Source organism: Erinaceus europaeus, chromosome 2 (assembly GCF_950295315.1).
Source record: "Erinaceus europaeus chromosome 2, mEriEur2.1, whole genome shotgun sequence".
NCBI classification, from domain to species: Eukaryota; Metazoa; Chordata; class Mammalia; order Eulipotyphla; family Erinaceidae; genus Erinaceus; species Erinaceus europaeus.
In genome coordinates, this window is record NC_080163.1 from 127,419,641 (window position 1) to 127,444,800 (window position 25,160).

General features: G+C 40.8%; 2 protein-coding genes across 2 annotated transcripts in view; one reads left to right on the forward strand and one right to left on the reverse strand.

Moving 5' to 3' along the window:
- MAF (MAF bZIP transcription factor) overlaps positions 1-25,160 on the forward strand; it is a 453,850-nt gene that overhangs the window by 127,022 nt on the left and 301,668 nt on the right. The gene's annotated exons all lie outside the window — the stretch shown is intronic.
- On the reverse strand, positions 20,916-22,327 carry ZSCAN21 (zinc finger and SCAN domain containing 21). The gene is given in 5 exon segments (XM_060172019.1): positions 20,916-21,160; positions 21,163-21,328; positions 21,330-21,480; positions 21,482-21,579; positions 21,581-22,327. Coding segments are annotated over 5 exon segments (1,344 nt in total). The 5' UTR covers positions 22,265-22,327.

Below are 25,160 nucleotides of genomic sequence, written 5' to 3' on the forward strand. Positions count from 1 at the left end.
TATCATGCTAGCATCTGGAATCTGGTGGCTGAAAAGAGAGTTAACATACAAAGCCAAACAAATTGTTGACTAATCATGAACCTGAAGGCTGGAATAGTGCAGATGAAGAGTTGGGTGGTCCTCCATTTTGTAGATAGCTAGTAGGCATATTTTAGTTATATTCCAAAGGGCCTATGGCTATACTAGTTTTTTCCCCCTGAACCTGAAATGTGCTATGCAGGTGGATCCCAGTTATTGTCTGGGGAGATGATATCATGGCTAGAAAAAGGACCAGAAAGCTGCATCAGGGAAGAGAGTATCTCCCAAATACGGTAAAGGTGTATAAATACTGTTGACTATAAACCCCATTGATTTTATATGATCTGGGGCCCATATTCAGCTTTGGAGCCTTTGAGACCTCTGCTTTCCTATAGATCAGAGCTCACATTCTGTGGTCATGAGTTGGAATGTTCCAAGCTACCCCAATTATAGGACCCATCTTCCTCAGATGTAGCATAGAGTATGTTGTCCAACCACCCTTCGTAGGATGGAACATTCTCTACCGTTGTTGATCCAAGTTGAAGGCAACTTGGGGGCCCACAAAGGGGCCTACTGTGTTGTTCCTGATAGAGATGACTGGTAACAATGGAGAGAGGGATTTGTTCGAGGTCTAGGCCAGATGGATTCTTCTTATGGAACACCCATCCTTGTGCCAGGGTTGGCATTGGGTCTGGGATGCAGAAGGAACTCAGAACATGTTTATAAATAAATTGATGGACAGATTAGAGAATGAGTGAATTAATTAATTAATAAGATTGTTAGGTTTAGAACTTGAGGGTGTGCTGAGATGGAGTAATATTCACAATGCTCAGGAGTCTGACACTACTCAGGATTTGTGTCCTGGTGACCTTGGGTACACCATTTACTCAAGTTAAGGTTAGTTCCTATGGTCTGAAAACTGAGATTAGTGGCAGTGATTTCTTGAAAGGATATTGTGAGAAATAAATTAGATAAATCACAGAACATGCTTGGTACTAGATAGACCTGGTACCAAGGGGAGAAAGCAGTCATGATGAAGAGCCTGTGTGTGGGGTCTACATTTCTTCAGTGGCCTTCTAGATCACCTTTGCTTCTGTAGCTATTCAAGGCACAGAAAGAAAGTGCTCTTTCTGTCTTTTAATTATTATTATTTATTTATAGAATGGAAACAAGCTTTTTCTTTTTAAAAAAAAATATTTATTCCCTTTTGCTGCCCTTGTGGTTTTATTGTTGTAGTTATTGTTGTCATTGTTGGATAGGACAGAGAGAAATGGAGAGAGGAGGGGAAGACAGAGAGGGGGAGATAAAGATAGACACCTGCAGACCTGCTTCACCACCTGTAAAGTGACTCCCGTATAGGTGGGGAGCCAGGGGTTAGAACCAGGATCCTCACACTGGTCCTTGCACTTGACGTCACATGTGTTTTGCTTGCTTTTTGATCTCTTACCTAGCTTTCTCCCACAATCCTGCTACTTTAGCTTGCCTTATCTTGTTAACGACTCTAGATTTCCTCAGGTCAGTTTTGTCAGTTTAAAACCTTGTATTTGGCATTATTCATCTTGCTTAATGGTCAGAGTAGGTAAATAGCTGTTAAATATACCAATAAAAAGAAAATCATATCATTATTATGCACAAAGCATCTAAAAATAGTGTTCTGAATTTGAGTGGTTTCCAGTTGTTGGTTTAGGGACACCAGGCTATGACTTTGTCATTTTCTTAGGAAGAGGAGGGGGGAGAAGGGGGAGGAGGAAGGAGGGAGGAAGAGGAGAAGTAGTAGTAGAAGAAAAAGGATCAAACAGGAAATTGTTATGAATCAGACTGGACAGCATCACTTACTTCATTCACTTTCTATTGGCCAGAGAACCAAGTTACATGTCTTCATCTTAACTTCAAGGGCTACTGGCAAATGTAGTGTAGCTCTTTGCCCAGAAAGAAAAGAAAATGGGTCTAGTGAACTTTGTATGTCCTCTGAAAAATCACTTTTCATTCCACTCTTGGCTAAATGACCTTTTGTTCATGGTACACTAATTTTACACTGTCCAGTTCTAGCTGAACCTTTTATATAGGTCTCTGAAAGTAGTATATAGAATTACTGTCTCTCAATCCTCCCTCATCCTTCCATAAAGATTGCAGGAAGAACATCTGGATTCTAGGTACAAAATTGAATGCAACTTCCTGGCCTTGGACATTTCCTCCTGTACAATGTTATCCAGACTTTTTTTTTTTTAATTTATCTTCACCAGACTTTCACTACTCCAAGCCAACTTTTTTTTTCAGATAGAGAGAAGACCAAAAGACAGAGAAAGAAAGGGAAAGATATTAAAATTTCCTTCAGGGTAGTGAAGGTTAGTCTCAAACCTAGTACTTGCTCATGACAACGCAAGTGCACTATGCAGGTGAACTGTCTCGCTAACAGATTGTATCCATATGCTTGGCCTATGTCCTGGAGGAGAAACTTTCTCCCCCTCCCCTTCTTTTCTCCTTCTTCTCTTGCTTTCCCCAATCTGGGTCATACCGGTTTTTGCTTGAAATTGACTTTAAAAAAAAAGGGCCAATTAAAAATATAGTTTATAAAAGAGTGAAAAAATATCTTTCACCTCAGCTGAGAATTCCACCTGCCCAGTTTCACCTGGAAAAGAATTGAAACCGACAACATGTTACTAATTGGAGAATTTGAGCAACTCCTCTTGTGTGGCATGGATTTTCAACATGCTCCCTCCAGCATGTGGATATTCACAAGCTTACCCTTTCTGAAAAAAAAGGCTCTGAACAGTGGTATCTCAGACAGACCAAGCAATGCAGTCAAGTTGTATTTGGGGACAGGACGAGGATTCTATTACTCTTATACCCTGAAGCTTGACCCAAGGGAGAATGCTAGTATGGGCTTCTATACTGTATTCCAATTTTAGGGATGGCCATGTCCTTTCTCAGCAGTGTCCAATTCTCTAATCACTTTATCTATCTTAAACTTTTGAGAAGCAGTGGAAGGCGGTGGGCATTCAAGACATATAGATGATACAAAATCCAGTTCCATCACTAATTAGCCCTAAGATTTCAGCCAAGCAGCAATCCTTTACCATTAGTTTTCTTTTCTCTAAAACTGGAACACCAAGACCAATAGCAGAATTAAATCATGAGTACAGTGTTTTAGCATAGACTTTAGCATGGTACAACCACCAAAACCTTTAGTTATGACTTTTCCCTAACAAATGTCTTTCAAGTACAGAACCAGAGAGGGTAATGGATCCAAGGAGGTGGGGAAGCGGGGGTCTGAAAGCTCACACTTAGTACAACAATTGAAGTTATGCTTGTTGATTTTATGGAGTCCAAATGAGAATAGTAAACTACTATGTGAAGAAAACATGAGTGGGTTGTGATGATACATAAGGCCATCACAACACACACATTAACCTTAGGCAGGTGGTGGTGCACAGGTATCTGGGATGGTTGGTGTGTGTGCAAGTGTAACAAGATGGAACATAGATAAGCTGGGGGAAGACTGATTCTGCACAGTGGACTACTGGGATGGGATTTCATTATGCTAACTGTGTAGTCAGGTACAACACTCTAATATGGCACTGGTATATAAGACAGTACACTCCTATGGTACATGTTCATCAGATGGAAACTGTATCCAGTGCAGGGATACTATAGAGGGGCTGGGGAATGTTGGTGTACACCATTTAAATTTTGAACTTTAGAAAACTCTGAGGCTTAGGTCAGGTGATTCTCTCAGCTTTTAGTTATTTCATCTCTAAAAAAAATGGTTCATAATGCCTAGTTCTGAGAATCTGCTTACTGTTTTTTTCCTCATAAGTTGTTTCATTCCACAGTGAATTTTAGGAAGGCCATAAAAGCTTATACAACAAATGAGAAGAAAATGAAAAGGGAGTTAAAAGTGAAGGGGAAATCAGGGTAGAAGAAAAAATAATAATAAACCCACTAACAGAAATATAATGGGTCCAACTCCACATACAGCAATGGCCCAAACCTGGTACATGGTAGAAAATCACTAATATTTGGTTCCTTCCTTCTTGAGATCTCAAGGCAGTTTTATTATGCTGAAAATGACATTTTTAACCAAGGGACTCAGACTCACAAAAACCTGAACCACTCCAGTTGCATCAACCTGCTTGGACTGGTTCTCGTCAGCTCAGTGACAAAATAGCTGGTTAGTCCACTGTCCAGTAGTCATGTCCGTGGTACAGAGAGAGGCCTCTCACCTGTGTCCCACTCCAAATCTTGCACCTGAGTTCAGTAGTTCTTGAAGTAGCATCTGTCAGCTTCAAAGCATAATAGAAACCCTGGTGGTCATTAAAATGACCCTGGAGCACCTTTTTCTCCAACAAGAGGAGTGTCACTGACAGCCATGGCCATTTCCAGGTTCAAATTAAAGTAATTATAGCAGTTCTGTCTCTGCATTTTCTAGTCATTGCTAGTAGCCTTTCTTGTTCCCTTCTTGCCCTGCAGTTCTCTGGGGACTTCTGTTGGTCTTGTCAGAAATACTTGATTTCCTTGAGGTGAGGCCATCACCTGTGACAAGTGTCGGTTGAACTTGACTTTTTGGAGCAAGAAGCCCAGAAATACCCTTGAAGATAATCATGAAGAGTAGGGTGAATTCTATGGCAGCTTTCTTCTGCCCTGCACACAGAGATGCTTATAGGGAATCACATTTTTAAAACATTTCAATGATGGAGACACCAGGGTACAGAGATGACAAGCTTTTTTGCCTAAGGTTAGACAGGAAATTGGTGACAGGAGCCCTCTGCCATATGACTCCAAATTTTCTCTCACTGTCATCTTGTCATCCTCTCACTAGTACTCTCATGCACTTTGAGGACCCAGATCCTCCTATTTTACCTCTATAACTCTCTTGGGAGAGAATTCTCTTGTCTCTCTCAGTTTGAAGATGAAGAAAACAGGGTCAGAGAAGACATCTGAGATCGCCAAGACCTCCAATGTAAGGAAAGGGGAGAGTTGAGATACAAATCTATGTTCATGTTCTTTAATGGTGTACTTTCCTGTCTCAAAATGTTTGTGCTCCTTTGTTTTACTTATATTTTTTGTTAGTGACTTAGTAATATTTTGTTCAGTTTTAAGATTTTAGGAATATAGTTTCACAGTATGCCTACCACCAAAGTACTGTGCCCACTCGTGATAACCACTATATTTCTCACAAAGTCTGAGAAAAAGTTTTGTTGCATTTGTCTGCAAGTTTGTGAGATGTAATTGTCTACATTCCCTGTATAAGGAAAACCATCTAGTAGTTGTCCTTCATCTCTTTAAAAAGACTAATCATTACCTCCATTTTGTCCTTAAGGGTACAATGTCACCTTTTAAAATTTTAGAGTGGTGTCCCATTGAATATATGCCACATAATATCTTTATCCAATTATCTATTGATGGGCATTTAGGTTTCTTCATTCCTTGGCCATTGTGAATAATACAACTAAGAATATAAGGTGCATATGTCTCTTTGAATTAGTGTTTTTATATCAATTGGATATATGCCTAGGAATGGTATTTCTGCTTCATGAAGTATTTCCATTTTTATTTGTTGAAGGACTCTCCATGCTGGTTTTCACAGGTTCTATACTGATTTGTAGCCCCACCAACAGGTTACCAAAGTTCCTTTATCACCACATACTAACCAGCACTGGTCATTTTCTGTTTTGTTGGTGGAGATTGTTTTCACAGGTGAGTTGAAACATATCAAAAGTAAACAGAAGAGTGCTATATTAAATGTCAATTGATATGTAACAAATCACCACAAATTTAGCAGCAAAAACAACTATCAATTTTTATCTCACAGCTTCTATGGCTGAGGATTCTGAGTACAGCCTACTTATAGTAGAGGGAGTCTCCTTGAAATCAGAGATCCCGTTTTCCATTCTTATGTGTTTTGCTTTATGTGCTCATCCACAACTTTTTTAAAAAATTTATTTATTTTAAAAAGGAGACATTAACAAAACCATAGGATAAGAGGGGTATAACTCCACACAATTCCCACCACCAGATATCCATATCCCATCCCATCCCCTCATAGCTTTCCTATTCTTTTTTTTAATTTTTTATTTATAAAAAGGAAACATTGACAAAACCATAGGATAAGAGGGGAACACCTCCACACAATTCCCGCCACCAGATATCCATATCCCATCCCCTCCCCTCATAGCTTTCCTATTCTTTTTTAAATTTTTTATTTATAAAAAGGAAACATTGACAAAACCATAGGATAAGAGAGGTATAACTCCACACAATTCCCACCACCAGATATCCATATCCCATCCCATCCCCTCATAGCTTTCCTATTCTTTTTTTTTTATTTTTTATTTATAAAAAGGAAACATTGAAAAAACCATAGGTAAGAGAGGTACAACTTCGTACAATTCCCACCACTAGACCTCTGTATCCCATCCCCTCCCCTGATAGGTTTCCTATTCTTTAACCCTCTGGGAGTATGGACCCAAGATCATTGTGGGCTGCAGAAGGTGGAAGGTCTGACTTCTGTAATTGTTTCCCTGCTGAACATAGTCATAGGCAAGTCGATCCATACTCCCAGCCTGTCTCTCTCTTTCCCTAGTGGGGAAGGGCTCTGGGAAAGCGGAGCTCCAAGGAAGATTGGTGGGGTTGTCTGTCCAGGGAAGTCTGGTCATATCCTGCTAGCAATAGGAACCTGGTGGCTGAAAAGAGAGTTAACATACAAAGCCAAACAAATTGTTCAACAGTCATGGACATAATGGCTGGAATAGTGCAGATGAAGTGTTGGGGGGGGGGGTTCTCCATTTTGTAGATAGCTAGTAGGCATATTTTAGTTATATTTCAAAGGGCCTGTAGCTACACTAGTGTTTTTTGTTTTCTTGTTTTTGTTTTGTTTTTTTCCTGAGTCTGAAATATGATATGCAGGTGGATCCAAGTTATTGTCTGGGGAGATGATGTCATGGCTGGGAAAGAGACCAGAAAGCTGCATCAGGGAAGAGAGTAGCTCCCCAGTATGAGAGAGGGGTATAAATATTTTTTACTGTAAACCCCACTGATTTGATGTGATCTGGGGCCCATATTCAGCTTAGGAGCTTGTGTGACCTCTGGATCCCTCTAGATCTGAGCTCACATTCTGTGGTCATAAGTAGGAAAGTTCCAAGCTGCCCCCCTAACGACCCATCTTCCTCAGGTGTAACATAGAGTATTCATCCACGACTTTTATAAAGCTTGACATTTTGCCATTCTTATTCCATTCCTTACTTCCATTCAATCAACATTTATTTTTACAGTTGTTAGATGAAACAGTTTTACACATTGATGTGCAAAAATCTCAACTGTACAAAAAAAATGTTGATAAAGGAATGCGCCCCATATCACCCATGCACTTATAATAACTTAGAGCATTTTCCTCTTCCCAGAAAGTTCTCTTGTTCTCTTCTTCTTCTACCTGCATTTATGCATGTTTGTATATTTAAAGGCTAATACCTGTAAGAAATATTTAATATACCCAACTGCCTATCACCAATTGATAGATGTTAGCTTCCCTCTAATTCTTCTAACTTCAAGTCTCTGTTTGTTATGAGGTGCTATCAAAATAGAGAGAAGTATCACAGCAGGGCAACACATGGCCACAGAGAAGAGCTTCAGGAAAGGTTTTGGTTGGGATGCAGGGGAAACTGTTTGAGTGCACTGCTTTATCTTGAAAACAGCCACCTTGATCATCCAGCATTGCTCCCAGCGCAGTATCTAGAAAGCATAGTAGGTGCTTTGACATCCACTAGATTGTGGCACACCTTTCAAATTTCCAGGCAATGAGACCACCACTGGCCAGTCAGACCACTGTGATTTTGATTTCACTCAGTGAGGTCTGGATATCTTTGGGGGATAAACTCTGGAAAGTATCTGACCCTTGATTCCTAAGAATTCATGGGTTCTTCATTCATTCCTAAAAGGCATGTCTGGATCAATACTATGTTTAGCACTTGCCTCCCTCACCAGAAATAAATAAATTCATTAGTTAATTAATCTTGATAAAATTAACAAGAGCTAGTGTGGCACCTGGAATAAAGAGGTATGTGAAATGAGATAAACGAACTGCAGCTTTGCAATTTGGGCTAGTTTATTTTAGCCTCTCCCCTACATCTCCTAGGTCAAATTCACTGGCTTTTTGTGGAATCAGAAGACACAAAGGTACTTGGAATGTAACACCTCAGAAGGCAAAATTTCTTCTTGCCTGTAAGCTTAGCATTTTCTTTTGTTTGTTTCTCTGTCCAGCCATTCATTCTCTCAATCATCTCTCGCCAACCAACTATACAGGAGTGTTAGAGACACATGGATTAATTAGACATAATTTCTGCCATTAGCAGGTATAAACAATTTTATTATTTATTTAGCAATTTAATAGTGATGTATAAGATTATAAGATAATAGGGGTATATTTCCATACCACTGCCACCACCAAAGTTCTATAACCCCCAACTCTCTCCAAAGGTAACCCCCATAGTTCTCCCAGAGTCTGAGAGATGGGTTAATTACTATATATATTTCAAGTTTATATGCTTTATTTATTTATGTATTTACTTATTTATTTATTTATTTATTTGCCTCCATGGTTATTGTTGGGGCTTGGTGCCTACAGTATGAATCCACTGCTCCTGGAGGCCATTTTTTCCCATTTTGTTGCCCTTGTTGTTATTATTATCATTGTCATTGCTGTTGTTGTCGTTGGATAAGACAGAGAGAAATCAAAAGAGGAGGAGAAGACAGAGAGGGGGGAGAGAAAGATAGACACCTGCAGACATGTTTCACAACTTGTACAGTGACGCCCTGCAAGTGGGGAGCCGGGGGCTCAAACTGGGTTTCTTATGTCAGTCCTTATGCTTTGCGCCATGTGCACTTAAACTGTTGTGCTACTACCCAGGCCCCTATGTTTTAATTTCTTATATTCCACATATGAGCAAAATCATCCAATAGTTGTCCTTTACTTTCTTACTTCCATAAGCATTAATGACAAGGTTTATACCAGGCAGGGGGCAACTTCCCCCGAAAGAAAGAAAGAAAGAAAGAAAGGAAGGAAGGAAGGAAGGAAGGAAGGAAGGAAGGAAGGAAGGAAGGAAGGAAGGAAGAAAGAAAGAAAGATAGAAAGAAAGAAAGAAATTAAGAAAGAAAGAAAGAAAGAAAGAAAGAAAGAAAGAAAGAAAGAAAGAAAGAAAATGCAGCAAGGTTTCTGATGGCATTGTTTTCTTCTGCACTATGTGGTAAGATCTAGGTGAGGAGTAGCCACTCACTTCTGACTTAAAGTCTATCCATAACTCAACTCCACCTCTCCTGACTTCCGTGTTCTCCCTTGCTTTTATCCTTCAGGAAGACATCCTATCTAACTTCTCTCCTATGTCTGAATTCTTCTTCTCCTAATGGGAATGCCCAGCTCCACTATATACACCACCTGTCTTCACTTCTTGCATGGTGCCTTAGAAGCCATAACCCCCACATATTCTGAACACACACAGAGAGAGAGAGAGAGAGAGAGAGAGAGAGAGACCAACACTGGTGAGTTCTCACTCAATTTTTTTTCATTTAAAATTCAAAAATTCCATTAAAACACTTACTAGGATCAGCTGTATCTTTTTTTAGTTGTTAGAGCTCATGCTACAGTTAAATACTTATTTTTATTGTCTTTCTGGGAAGTTTTTAACTGAAGGTGGAGAAATCAATAATGTCATTTTAACCCATGACCTTTTCACCAAGTTCAAACTCAGGTGAATGGTTGAGGTCTAGATGCCCTGAATTGGCCAGAGTGTACCTCAAGCCAGTGGATGCATCCCCTCCCCTTGTTATTTTGTCTGGTTTGTTTGGCAAAGGATGCCATTTCTTTTGACAGTTTCCCCAACTCTATGCAGAACTGCTTCCCCACTTGTGAATCTCTTCCTCACCCCTCCACAGGGATTGGGAGCTTGAACCTGTAGCCTTTTGCATGGTAACATGTGCTTAACTACCACCTGGCCCCAAGATAATGTATCTTACCAACTAGTGGCAGACTTGGGAGAAGCCTTGGTATTTGTGAGTCCAATCATGTGTCCTTTCCAAGTAAATTAAAAAATCCGAGTGCTTCTCATTGTCTTGGGTTCTTAAGATGCAAAGAGATATAGAAGACATTGATGCATACTTGTAAACAGCACCAGTTATGGAGACAGATATTGCTTTGTCACTTATTAATTTGTCTACCCACCCACCCATTAATGAATATTCATTTAGAACATTCTTTGGGTCAACCTCCATGACATTCTGGATTCTCTAACTGTAATGCATTAAATAATTTATCTAAACACTCTCATTATCACCATTTTCTCAGTTGAAAACTAGAGAATAATAATACCATTGGGTATTGTAAGAATTAGACAAAATTTGCTTAACACAGTACCTATAATGAATGAAAAGATATTGGATGTGGTTGTTCTCTGTAATAGCATTTGTACTAGTGTTGGAAGACATGGATCCTGTCCTCCAGAAACTCACAGGGTGAGAAGAATTGACGGTTATTGTTGTGTTCAGCTTCCCTAACACTTTTTGTAGATCCAGTGAAATGGGACACCTCTGTCACCATGTCCCCAGCTGAAGCTTCAGTCCCTGGACCCTCTGACCTCCTAGGGGCCCTGCACTAGGGCTTGGCCTGCACCCACCCACCAGCTGCCAGGAAAGGGCGGATAGGCGTCACTCTGGCAAGGCTCCAATAGGACTAAATGTTGGGGTTCAGAGGACAAAGGAAAGGGACATTTCAAGGAAGTTCCTACTTCCTCAGAACCAGTGTTCATATCTCCCTTGCTCACATGATCTATTGGGACATCCTTCACATTCCAAATGTAAGCATATCCCTGAAAAATGCCAGTGTTGGTGGGTCTCATGATAAAGTGTCTTGCTTTACAAATTTACTTGCATGAGGAGGAGCATCCTGGTTCCAAGCAGGGTTGCAATGACATTTTTCTTTTTCATCAGCACATTGTCCAGTAACATTGACAACTATTCCCACTAAAAAGAGAGGAAACTGAACCTCAAGGAGGTAACTTTACTCACACAGCAAACAGCTAAGAAAAATCACCAAGCTTAGATCTGTCTGAATCCTGAACTATATTTGATATCTTCTGTGCTGTACTCTTAACCTGTCACCATAAACATTTTCTGTACGGGGAACTATATTAAATATTTTTCAGTTTCAAGACCCAGAGTTTTAGGATGCAGCCATTCAACTATGGTGACAGAGATAAAATATAAACTCCCTTAGCACAGCTATGTTTCTGTAAAACTTTATTTATAGTGTCCATTGGGACAAAATAGATGGAACCTGAGGTGATTATGCTTAGTGAAATAACAAAAGAGATAAAAGACAATTCATGTGAAATCTAGAGAACTGATACGCATGAACTTGCAAAAAAAAATAAGGAGGAGGAGGAGAAAAAAGAAGAGGAAGAGGAGGAAAAAGGAAAAAATAGAAGGAGAAGAAGAAGAAAACAAACAGTTTCCAAGACTGTGTAAGAACTGTGGTGGTTATCTTTGGGAGGCTGGGGACACAGAACTTTGGTGGTGAGTGTAGTAAGGAACTATGCCCTCTAACCTTACAATCTTGTAACCCATTATTAATCACAAATAAAAATTAAAATCCTTTATTAACAAAAACAAGTGGTTCAAATAAGTTGAGCCCACAGGACTGGTGTTCAGGCTGAAAAGGGACTATACAATAGCTCACTTGCATAGTGTGTTGCTCTGTCATGTGTGTGTGTGTGTCAGGTTCAAGCACAGCCTCCATTGTATTGAAGAAAGTTTTGGCACTGTGGTCTCTTTTATTCTCTCTCTGCCTTTATCTTTACTTTAAAGTAAAGTAAAGAAGTAAAGTGGTAAAGACCCCAAGAGTCAGTCCTGGGAACCTAGAATTCACCAGGAGAAGAGATTAATAGGAAAGGCCAGCTAGAATGAGGCCAACCAGTAGCCCCTCTAGAACATCTAATTGTCACTGAAGCATCACTTCACATGGAAAGGGGCTATTAAAAAGGAAGTGTCAGTATGAGACTGATTCAAAGCCATCAAAAGGATGCATAGAGGATTAAGAGCAAGAGATCTCCATTAGAAGGGTCTCTTCCCTGGGTCACCTTCCTGACATAGGCCAAGAATAGCTGAGATAATCTATAAGGCTGCCTGGAGCACTTGCTTCTCTGGTTTCCTTTCTGCCCCCTGGATTATTTTGTCCTCAGTCACCCCCTTCTTCTATCCTAAAGAATTCAGACCTCTCCAGGCATGGAGGCCACATCACTCAGTCCTAGGGCCTCTGGGTACACCAGGCCTGCCCCTCAGTGCCAGTGCCCTGGGGCTGCCCAGGGTGAATTGGGGCTGTGCAGATGACAGAGACGTTTGCCTGGAGCCTGGGGCACACTGGAGCTGCTCCAGACCTGTTTCTGGGACAGCAGGTGCAGCTGATCACTGACACCAAAATACATTCCTAAGGCGAGAGCAGACAGGCCAAATAAGAGCAGCCTTCATCCCTCCCAGGCTCCCAGGCTTGGCTTCCTTCAGAGGACACATTCACCGTGAGGACACCCTGAGTGTTAATTCTCTCACCCAGGAGACCTCAGCATGGGTCAGCATTTTAGTCCTGGGCTGGACTCAGGCAGGGGCATTCCCCCCAGAGCACTCTGGCCGGCCCCAGCAGCAGTAAATCAGAACAGAGAAGGAACTCTCCTTGGATGCCACAACTGCTGGGGACTCCATGGGTGTCATAAATCAGGAGCTCACTGGTTTTACTTGCACCTTCTGTGGGAGTGCAAGGGCCTTTACAGACTGAGAAAACAGTGGCAAATAACCCAGCCTGGAGTAGGAACAACTGTGTCTTTGTAAACTTATTACCTGGGATTTATGCATGATGCAGCCAGGTCTGCTCGGCGACAGATTCTAATTTAATTACATCTCTGTAGGACTGATGTCTGATCAATCAATAATGTTAATATTTTTGCAGTTTGGAGATTAAAGTGTAGTCTGGCCAGGGAAACCCTCCCCCACCCAACCTAGCATCATCCACTTACATTAGAATATCTGTCTAGCAGAGATCTATATGCAAGCTTTCTTTCCTTTTTCCCTGTCTTTCTTAAACAATGCAACATTTACTAAGAGCCTAGCATGTGCACAGCTAACCAGCTGGAAAAATGACTTAGAGCAGTGGCTTATAAATAGGTGAATATGCATCTGATTCTACAGAGTTTTTCATCTGGTAGGCCTGAGATGAGGTCTAAGAGCCTGCGTTTCTAATATAAATACAGACCTCACATAGGCCATAGATCACCTTTTTGCCTTTTGGGGCCAGGTGGTGGCGCACCTGGTTAAGCGCATACATTACACTGTGCAAGGACCTGAGTTCGAGCCCCCGGTCCCTACCTGCAAGGGGAAAGCTTTGCAAGTGGTGAAGCAGGGCTGCAGGTGTCTCTCTGTCTCTCTCCCTCTCTATCAGCCCCTTCCCTCTTGATTTCTGGCTGTCTCTATCTAATAAATAAATAAAGATAACAAAAAATTTTTTAATTATATATTTAATTTTAGGTAGCAACAAGAGCACTGCTCTACCTACATGAGGTACCTGGGCTGTAACCCATGGCCTTAGATTGGCAAACCATGCACTCTACCCACTAAGCTACTTCCCAGGCCTCAAGAATCAGCATTTCCAAGCAAGTCCAAGCAATGTAGCTGCTGCTGGCCCAGGGACTTCGCTCTGATAACCACTAGCTCAGAGAATCACGACTCAAGATTCACAGTCATCCTACTTCAGACCCCACTTACAAGCTGTATAATTTTGGGCACGTTAATTTTTCTAAGCTTTGGTTTCCTTATCCATTAAAAGGGAATAATGAGGTGAGATCCACAGGATCACTGCAAACAAGGAGGACCCACACACTGTACCTATAAACCATCCTGCACAATAACCACCATTTCTTGTAACAGAAAGCAAAGCAACTGTTCCTGTCTGATAGAGCTTCTGATATGATGATATGGTGAGCAAGACAGTGAGCACCTCTGATGGGGGGATTTAACTGGGTCAGAGAGAGGGTCTTCTGATGAAATTTGAAAGAGGCTAAGTAGAATACAGAGCACTATAACTCAGTCTTTTCTATGAACAGAATATTCACCAAAGAAAGAGATCTTCTGTAATTCACCAAAGAAGAGAGCTTCTGTAATTGCTTCCCTGCTGAACATAGGTGTTGGCAGGTTGATCGATCCGTACTCCCAGCCTGCCTCTCTCTTTCCTTAGTGGGCCGGGGCTCTGGGGAAGTGGGGCTCCAGGACACATTGGTGGGGTTGTCTCCCTAGGGAAGTCCGGTTGGCATCATGTTAGCATCTGGAACCTGGCGGCTGAAAAAAGAGTTAACATATAGAGCCAAACAAATTGTTCACTAATCATGAACCTAAAGGCTAGAATAGTGCAGATTAAGAGTTCAAGGGGTCTCCGTTTTGTAGGTATTTAGTAGTCCTATTTTAGTTATATTCCAAAGGGCCCATGACTATACTAGGTTTTTTTTTTTTTCCTGAGCCTGACCTCTGATATACAGGTGGACCCAGGTTATTGTCTGGTGAGCTGATATCATGGCTGGGAAAAGGACCAGAAAGCTGGATCAGGGAAAAGAGTATATGGGAAAAATATGGGAAAGGTGTATAAATATAGTTGACTGTAAACCCATCGATTTGATGTGATCTGGGGCCAACATTCAGTGCTTTTTTAATCGCAGAAACCCTTGACTATTTTCCATTGTTTTTCTGCTGATAACAATGTTAAGAAATGAACTTGTACGGGTCACATCTGGTTGAGTGCACATACTACCGAAATGAACTTGTAGAAAATGACTGAGTCTGGCCGTCTGGGAGGTGGCGCAGTGGTTAAAACATTGGATTTTCAACCATGAGGTCTTGAGTTCAGTCCCCAGCAGCACTTGTACCAGAGTGATGTCTGGTTCTTTCTCTCTCTCTGCATGTCTTTCTCATGAATAAATAAAAAAAATTCTTAAAAAGAAAATGACTGAGTCTGTGATACCTTGACATTCAGGATGAAATCAGTGCATACAATTTAAACCCACACTTTTCTTTTTCTACATGGGCTTTGCTAGGACTTTACAGCTATTTGATTCCAGCACTTCCATAGACTATTTTTTACTTTTTTATTCCCAGATAGAGGGTGAGAGACAGGGTTATATGTGTGTGTGTGAGGAGGGGGTGAGTGGCTGAGTGAGGGGGGAGAGAGAGGGAGAGAGAGAGAGAGAGAGAATACTGCTCTACTATTCACGAACTATGCAAAGTGGTAACTCAGAACTCTAACCTGGGTCCTTGCATTTGTGTGCATAGTATAGTGCATTTGTGTGCACTATACTAGGTGAACTATCTCCCTGCCCCTAACAATTTTTATTCATGTAAATTTCAAGACACATACAGCTGATGGAAGATAGTGAGATTGAAGGGTGACAGGTTCAAATGATGCCTAGCCCCATTACACAAGAATCAGGGTCCTTTGTATTTAATCAGAATATATAGAAACTTGAAGTAGGAAAACTGAATTCACTGGGCCCTAAAAGCAAGAATAACCATTACTCTTTTATTATATCTCCCAGTCTTAGAATTCTCATTTTGGTAACAGCTGACATTTCCTTCTCTATTCATCCTTTTTTTTTTTATTCAGTGGTGGATGGGCTGCAGAGAGATAAGACTTTTTTAAGCCCAGAAATACACAAAGAACTAATAACTGCAACTTTTTGAATGAGAATAATAATTGTTATGGCTGCCAACACATATTGAACATTTTCTCCATGGTGGTACCATATCAAGGCCTTGTCTGTGTTCATTCACTATCTCCTGTTAGAGATAGAATTTATTATAGCTTCTACTTTGCAACAGATGAAACTGAAAATCGGTAAGATTAAGTAATTTATCCAAGATATACAACTAGTAATGGAATTAAAACATAAACACAGATCAGTGTGATCAATAATGATGATAATCATAGTTTCAAGTATGTTTAAACCTATTTTTCCACCAATCCTTTATTCAGTTCATAAAAGTCAATTTATGAGAATATTTAGCATATTGGTTCCTACAGATTAGTGTAGACCATGGCCCAGGTGGGTATTGATCATTAATAAACCTCTTTAGGATTTAAAATCACATATTTGCCTAAAATTATCACAAATTAGGCCATATTTCTCATATATATAATTGCCATAAAGATTATCACTGGTGCCTGTATGTGAATCCACTGCTCCCAGCAGCCATTTTCCCCTCTTTATCTGAGAGGACAGAGAAAAATTGAGGGGGTTGGGGATAGAGAGTAAGAAAGACACCTGTAGTACTTGTTTCACCACTTGTGAAACTTTCCCATTGAAGGTGGCAAGCAGGGGCTCAAACCTAGGATCTTGTACATGGTGACATGCTTGCTTAACCAGGTCTGCCACCACGCAGCCCCCTTTGCTGAAACTTTGTCCAACAGCTTCTAGGCCATGTTTATACAATTTTATCCTATTCCTTGTCTAAAAATAACCCTTTTGTAACACACACACACACACACACACACACACACACACACACACTTGATGTTACTCAAGTCATAGTAGCCAGTAGATTCTAGAGACTTTTCTGTAACTCTTACTGTCTTCAGTTGCTGGACACTAGGGCCATGGACTAACCTACTTTTGGGATTTCACCTACTTGGTTCCAGACACCTTGAACATTTACTTCTGGTCCACCCTGTATTTTTATTTTCCTACTGTCTGTTGTGGCAGTGCAAATGGTGCAATCTGAAAGACACCCTGCAGAATTGAATTTACTTAGGGGAACATGCCCTCAGTATCAGCCTTGGACTCAACCTGTGCTGCAAGTAGGTGTACCTTGCATCTGTATGACATGCTTGAACACCTGAATTCCTTGCAAGTATTAAAAAAAAACTTGGACGATTTAAGTGAAAAATGACTCAGAAGTCCCCTTCTGAATGTGGTCCCCAGCTCACCACCTCTTATGCCCTCACACTGAGCTCCCCAACACATCTACATATAGTTCACTCCCATCATGTACCTGCTTATTCCAGCAATTATCTAAGTCTTTACAAAGTAGTATTGTATCCCTATTCCAAAGTTAATACTTAATTCATTTCATACAATACATGCCTGATCCTTTCATGCTTTAGATCTTATTCCTTGGGGGAAGATGTTGCAGCAAAACGAGAGGGAGACTTCTGCTTTCTTGCCATCATCTGTTCAAATTGCGTCATCTGCTCCCAATCCCTTCCTTTTCCTTCTTGCTCCAAACATAGCTCACGAAACCTTTTTTTTATATTGCCCTTAGCATTTTTTGCAAGCTTCAGCTCTTTCTAGGGTTTTGTCTCCTCACGCTCTTCTATACAGAAACATTGTCAGTTTGCATTTGTTTTAAGATGGGATGGTGTGTAATAGAATAACATGCCTGTAAAAACAACCAAACTAGAAATGTAGTCCCATTCCTAGGTTTACAGTAGAATCTATTGCATCAAGGAAAAATAAATAAAAAAGAAATGAAATTTTAATAGTATGTTAAGAATTTTTTAAAAGCCTAATGAGAAATTCATGTATTTATATTTATATTTATAGTAAAATCTAGGTGTTGGTTGTACCATCTATCCTAAATGATAAAAAAGGTCCAAGAGAGTTTGTCTTGGTCAAAAAAAAAAAAAACCAAACTTAGAACTAATAAGACCATTAAAAAATGCTCAATTCTAGTTTCTATAATGCCAAGGGCCCAGTAGTATATTTGGTGAGGTATATGAATATATATATATATATATGTATATATATATTCCACAAATATAGATACTATGTGAAGTTTTCAAACCAAAATTTAAATGGATGCTAGTGAGATCTGTTCCTGCCATCTTCAAACAGGGCTGGAGGGAAGCCTTTCAGAGTGTCAAGACAAGTTGGCATTTAACAAGGGTGGCAAGAATGATCTCATGAAAATGCAGATGAGGTTATATCATTATCTTGCTTAAATATATCCAGAACCTTCCAGTGCCTACAGATAGAAGTTCATATCTTCACCAGGGTCTCTGGCCCTATTTTATTTATACATGGCTTCTTTTCTGAGTACATCCAGAGATGTACACTCAGGTACACCTTTGTCTTACCAGTCACAAAGACAAATATAAACAAGCCAAAATGCTCTCACCTCTGGTATTTGTATTGTATTGATTCTTCTTCTTAGCATGATTTTCTTCTCACTGTCATGGGGCTACCATTTTGATCACATCGAAAGTTTCCATCAGCTAAATGCATCTGCAACTCCTAAATTGGGCCTTTTCTGAACATTTTGATGAGAACAACCTGACCTTCTGCCACTCTCTAATAGTTTACCCAATGTCTTCATAACATTGTCATATCCCCTAATTAAATGTTTTAATTGTACTTATTGTTAAATATCTCCTTCATAAGAACTTCATAAGAAACTAGTAGAAGCAAATTACTAATCTTATTTACTTCTATATCCCATGATTCAGGACACCCCTTGGCATTTAGTAGGTGCTCAAGAAGCATTTATTCTTTTTTTCTTTTTATTTAAGAAAGGATAAATTAACAAAACCATAGGGTATTAGGGGTACAACTCCACACAGTTCCCACCATCCAATCTCCATATCCCACCCCTCCCCTGATAGCTTCCCCATTCTCTATCCCTCTGGGAGCATGGACCCAGGGTCATTGTGGGTTGTAGAAGGTGGAAGGTCTGGCTTCTGTAATTGCTTCCCTGCTGAACATGGGCGTTGACTGGTCACTCCATACTCCCAGTCTGCCTCTTTCTTTCCCTAGTAGGGTGTGTCTCTGGGGAAGCTGAGCTCCAGGACACATTGGTGGGGTCTTCAGTCCAGGGAAGCCTGGCCAGCATCCTGATGGCATCTGGAACCTGGTGGCCGAGTAATGAAGCTGAAGGGTTGTGATTCCACACGTGAAGTCTCTGGACACAGTCTGAAGTGAAGCATGTTGAGGTGGCAATTGTTGTGTTGATTAGGTTGTGATCGGCAGATGCAATATTATTTGATATGGATTGGGAGAGGCATGTGGGAAAGTGGGCCGTATCCAAGGGTTCCAGGACTGGGGGAAGTAGAGGCTCTATAGTGGAGATGTGAGGTTCCTGCTGTCTTAGGGTTCAAAATGACAATCGATAGTTAATGTTATCATCACATTATTTGGTAATTGTGTTAACTTTGAAAAGTCCTTTTGTTAGGGTTTGCTGTACAGTACCCAGAAGTATTTATTCTAAGTTCAAAGGCAACTTAGCTTGAGTGACCAGAGGAAGTGAAATGTTGGTAGTTGGTATGGCTTCTGTAGAAAAAAATCTGCACATATATGTATATATATATACATATATATATATGCATATGTGTGTGTTTGCACATGTGCGCACATGTGCACTCAATGTTTTTGTTTTCATTTATTTTTAATTAATTAATTTATTTATAAAATGGAAACACTGACAAGACCATAGGATAAGAGGGGTACAGCTCCCAACACCAGAACTCCGTATCCCATCCCTTCCCCTGATAGCTTTCCTGTATCAATTTTATTTTTTTAAGTTTTTAGAGGTATGATTGGCAAATAGAAATTGTATATACTGGGAATTGGGTGGTATCGCATGTGGCGTGAAACATAAGAACTGCTGTTAAGGATCCCCGTTCGAGCCCTCGGGATCCCACCTGCAGGGGAGTTGCTTCACAGGCTGTGTAGCAGGTCTGCAGGTGTCTAACTTTCTCTCCCCCTCTCTGTCTTCCCCTCCTCTCTCCATTTCTCTCTGTCCTATCCAACAACAACGACATCAGTAACTACAACAATAAAACAACAAGGGCAAAAGGGAATAAATAAAAAAAACTTTAAAAAAAAGAAAGAGATTGTATATACTTAGTATACAACTTTATGTTTTCACATGCAAATTTAATGATCTTATATAAATATACATAGTGCAATGGCTACCACAACCAAGCTAATTAATATATCTGTCACTTAAAATAAATATACTGTATGTGTACATAATTTCTAATCTCTTAGCACATTTCAAGTGTACCTTACAGCATTTTAACTAGAATCATCAGGTTGGACATTCTATGTCTGGAACTTATATTTGTCATATATAATTAAAATTTTCTAACTATTAATCAACATTTCCCCATTTTTCTCCACTAACCTCTCCCTAGTCCCTGACAATCACTATTCTACTCCCTACCTTATTCCACATGAAAGCAACTTTATACAGTAATTGCTTTTTCTGTATTTGGATTATTTCACTTAACATAGTTCTCTCCAGGTTAATCCATCTTGTTATAAATGGTGAGATTTCCTTTTGAAAAATAGAATAATATCCCATTGCATGCATCTACCCCATTTTTCTTATCCATTCATCTCAGTTATTGTGAATAATGTTGCAGTGAATATGAGAGTGCAACTATCTCTTGGAGATTATTCATTTCATTTTTTAAATTTTTACTTTATATATATTTTTCCTAAAGCATTACAAGTTTATTGAGTCAGATTAAACTGCATTCCATGTGACTTAATTCTTTACAAACCATCTTTTCTGAATATAACTCATGTTTCTTAATTACACTGGATACACATCAGTTTAGATATGCAGAAGGCAATACTGGCATGGTTTACAGAAAGGCAACTGTGAGAAGACCCTGGCCCAGCCAGCTGACAAGAAATGTACCAACCACCACCACCCCCCATGACTTTCTTCCTATGGTGGATGTCACTGCTTGAATTCTCTCTCAATCTTCAGACACCCTTGATCTACCAATGGAGTTTACACTGTCATTTCTGGACTTCTTCCTAACATTCACAATCTAATGTTTCCAGAGCCTAGATCCACCAACAGAGGACACTGGGCAGTTACAGCACTTCCCCCTTGCCATTGTGGACTCTCTGATGCTTGGAAAGGTTTGACTTTCTACAGAATGTTTTCTTGCAATGACTGCACCAGTAGGGCTTCGTCCCAGTATGGATTCTGTGATGTTTATTAAAATTGGATCTGTGATTGAAGGCTTTCCCACACTCCTTACATTTGTAAGACTCCACTCCAGAGTGGAGTCTCTGATGAGAACTAAGACCTGCATGGATTCGATAGTGAAGTATGGGCTGCCTTTCCCACTGAATGCTTTACCACAATCTTTACACTGATAGGGTGCCTCTTCAGTGGGCATTCGTTGATGTTTAAGGAAGTCTGAGCTCTGGCCAAAGGCTTTCCCACACTAACAGTCATAGGGTCAATCCACCAAGTGTGTTCTGTAGTGGAGGGTAAGGTGAGTGAGAGCTGTGGCTGAATGCTTTCCTACATTTGGTGCAAACATACAGTTTCTCCCCAGTGTGTGTTCTCCCATGTTTGGTAAGGTTCGAGCTATTACTAAAGGCTTTTCCACACTCAGCACAGATGTAACGTTTCTCTCCTGGGGCAGATAGTGGAAATGAATTGTTTACCTCTCTTGGAACCTGTATTTTGCAAAGGGATTTTTGTGCCTCTTTCTTTCCACTGCCATTCGAGCCTGGCTTCACACTTAACTGTCAATAACCATAGAAATAATATCCCTCTGGAAACCTGTACTAGAATCTTCAGAACTTTCCAGCTTGTCTGATGATTTCTCATTCTGGGGGTTCAATTTACAAACTTGAATTTTTCTCAGTTCTGGGGTGAAATCTTGTTCTTCACCAGTTTCCTGGATGTATAGGGGTCCCCAAGGTTCATAGTTGTGGCTGGTGTCCACAGACTCTGGCTGTGTGTCGCCTGAGAATTCCTTTGCTGCTCCTGAAGATGAAATCTCCTTCCACACTGGTTTTGGTTTTCTTGGAAGGGAGACATGTGGTCCTGGATCATCCAGTTCTTGCTCCAGATCTTCTAGGAGCCTAACGGCCTCTTTGGCACTCTCGGGACAGTACTCCTGCACCCACACCTGCAATTCCTGGGGCAGGATGCTCAGGAACTACTCCAGCACCAGCAGCTCCAGGATCTGCTCCTTGGTGTTCAACTCAGGCTGCAGCCACTCACAGCAGAGCACCCAGAGTTGGCTGAGAGCCTCCCGGGGCACAGGAGTGTCATGGTACCAAAACTGCCTGAAGCACTGACAGAAAATCTCAAGGTTGGAACAGCACTTCCCTTTCTTCTCCTTGACTTTCAGGATCCCCGGCTCTGGCTCCTGTGGATGCTGAAGGCCAACTCTGGTGGTCATGGTCAGCACCTTGGTCATCCGACAGCCTGAAACAGCCTGGCTCCAGGCAGGGGTCTATGTAACGGTGTTTGGGTTTCTGGCTCTTTAAGGCTACTCAATGAACCAGGAACCAAAGCCACTCGGGAGCTGCGATGCTGCGACGCAGGATTGGTTGGCACGGCCATCATTTCATCTGAATACATACCCAGAAGTGGGATTGCTGGATCATTTTGGTAGTCCAATTTCTAGTCCTTTGAGGAACATCCATACTGTTTTTAATAATTGCTTACCATTTAGAATTCCACCAACAGTGAATAAGGGTTCTCTTTTCTCAACTTCCTTACCTTACTTAGTTTGTCATCGTTTTCTTTTTGATAAAAGCCATTATAACAGCTTTGATGTGATGCTATGTCATTGTGGTTTTTATTTGCATATCTCTGACAATTAGTGCTGTTGGATATATTTTCATTAGCCTATGGCCATCTATAAATCTTTTTTTTAAGAAATGTAGATTCAGGTCCTTAGTTCAGTTTTAAATGCTTTCTTTCTTTTTTTTGGTTACTGTTATTAACTGCTTTATATATTATAGATATCTATCATTTATCAAATAAATCATTTGAAAATATTTTCCCCACTCTGTATCTGTCTTTGTATTTTGCTGATTGTTTGCAATGCAGAGACTTTTTTTCTTTTTTTTGCAACTGGGAATTTTCATTTGTCTGACTCCAATCTTCTAGTGTTTGTCCTTCTTCCGTAGCCAGTCAGCAGCGTCAGGTTGAGCCTGATGTAAAGTTTCGAGACCTCCTTTCTGGAGAGGTGGCAGTCGTTGACTATGTGGGTCATAGTCTGTCTGTAGCCGCAGGGGCAGTTCGGGTCGTCTCTGGCTCCCCAGCGATGGAACATAGCGGCGCACCAGCCATGGCCTGTTCGATAGAGATTGAGGAGGACCCAATCATAACGTGCTAGGTCAAAGCCGGGTTGACGCTTGCAGGGGTCTGTGATGAGGTGTTTGTTCTTTACCTCAGCTGACTGCCAACTCTGTTTCCAAGAGTCTGGAACAGAGAAGTTCAGTGTAGGCGTAGGGGACCAGATTGGGTGATGAGACGTCAAGCGTTGGACAGGGTGGGCGAAGATATCCGTGTATATTGGCAGGTCCGGTCGAGTGTAGACGTGGGAAATGAACTTAGATGATGCCGCATCCCGACGAATTTCTGGTGGGGCGATGTTGCTAAGAACTGGCAGCCATGGAACCGGGGTGGAACGGATGGTTCCAGAAATTATGCTCATGGAGGAATATAATTTGGAATCGACCAAGTGGACATGGGGGCTACGGAACCATACTGGGGCACAGTATTCTGCAGTGGAATAGCATAATGCCAGAGATGATGATCATAGTGTGGAAGTGCTCGCGCCCCATGAGGAGCTGGCCAGTCTTGCAATGATGTGATTCCTCGCGCCCACCTTTGCTGCAGTTTTTTTGAGAATGACAGGGTGCGATTGAGAGTAACGCCAAGACTCCAATGCTCCAAGTACACTTTTTCTTTTTTCCAGATGGAGTATAAAAGACAGAAAAGGTTAAGGTGGGGGCACTGCTCCACCATTTGTAAAACTTCCCATTTGAGTGGTACTCATCATTTTATAATGGGAATAACAGAGGAAAGGAGAGGAGAGAGAGAACGAGACATCACTCTGGTACATGTGCTGCCAGAAATCAAATTCAGGACCTCATGCTTGAGAGTCCAGTGCTTTTCCCAGACCACTTGTATTCGTTCTCTCTCTCTCTCTCTCTCTCTTTCTCCAGATTGAGATGAAACAGAATTTATGAGGGAGGAATTACTGATAAAAGTGGAGTGGCAGAGGTGGAGGAAGTCAGAAGAGCCAGGAATTATCAGATTGTCCAGAAAATGAAGGCTTTATTTCAAATGCTGCTAAGAGAGCCCAGAGGTCTTATGTAGAAGGTGGCAGGGACAATTTCATATATATATATATATATTAGGGCTACAAAACAAATGTTACTCCTTCGGTTATCCAACCTCTTATTACATAACTGAACGATCCAAACAAAGGCATGCTAGGAGCTAGTTTTGCTAAAAATAAGAGTTCCTAAGTCACCTAGTCCATGGGGCAAAAAAAGGTAGAAGGCTGGACAAAGGAGAAAGGGACTTGCTTACAAAGCAATCATCTCCATTTTCCTGGCCTATTTTCAGTCTAACCACATGGGCACAAGTGCTCTCTCCTTTCCCCAAATAGTAACCACATGGACATAAGTGACCTCTCCTCTTTCCCCAAATAGTTCCTATGGCAAAGACTGCTAGATGCTCAATAAATCCTAGTCCTCTCCCTCTTGGGTACCTACTAGATTACATTTCCCAGCATCCTCTATAGTTAGATGTGCCATGTGACCATGTTCAGCCAATGGGAGGAAGGGAGAGATGAAAAATCTTTTCTGTCTTGTCACACAGAAATGTCCTCTGTGTTTTCTCCAAGACCTCTCTGTCCTATCTGATGTCAGAAATGAGATAAATGAGATGGCTCTAAGGACTCAGAGGAGTAAGATACCTAACTAAGACCCTAAGTTTCCTCTTGGAGGGCAACTACACAAGACACACAGCTAGCCAAAAACACCTGCTTTATACTGTTGTGTAATCAAGAAATAACAGTATGTTTTAAGTTGCTGGAAGGTGGAGGCTATTTATTGGCTACTAACTTATCCTAATTGAATATGCTACCCTAGCAAAACTATCACCTGAGCACACTATTGCCTATATTCTAAAGTCATCTACATTCTAAGAATAGATGAAGGACACTTAGACGTCACCAAGAAATAGAAATGCCCTAATTCCTATAAAACTATAAGTCACTACTGTTACTTTATTATGTATGGATTTATTGTATGTGACAGAAATGTGACTTTAATATAGTACTTTATAGACAA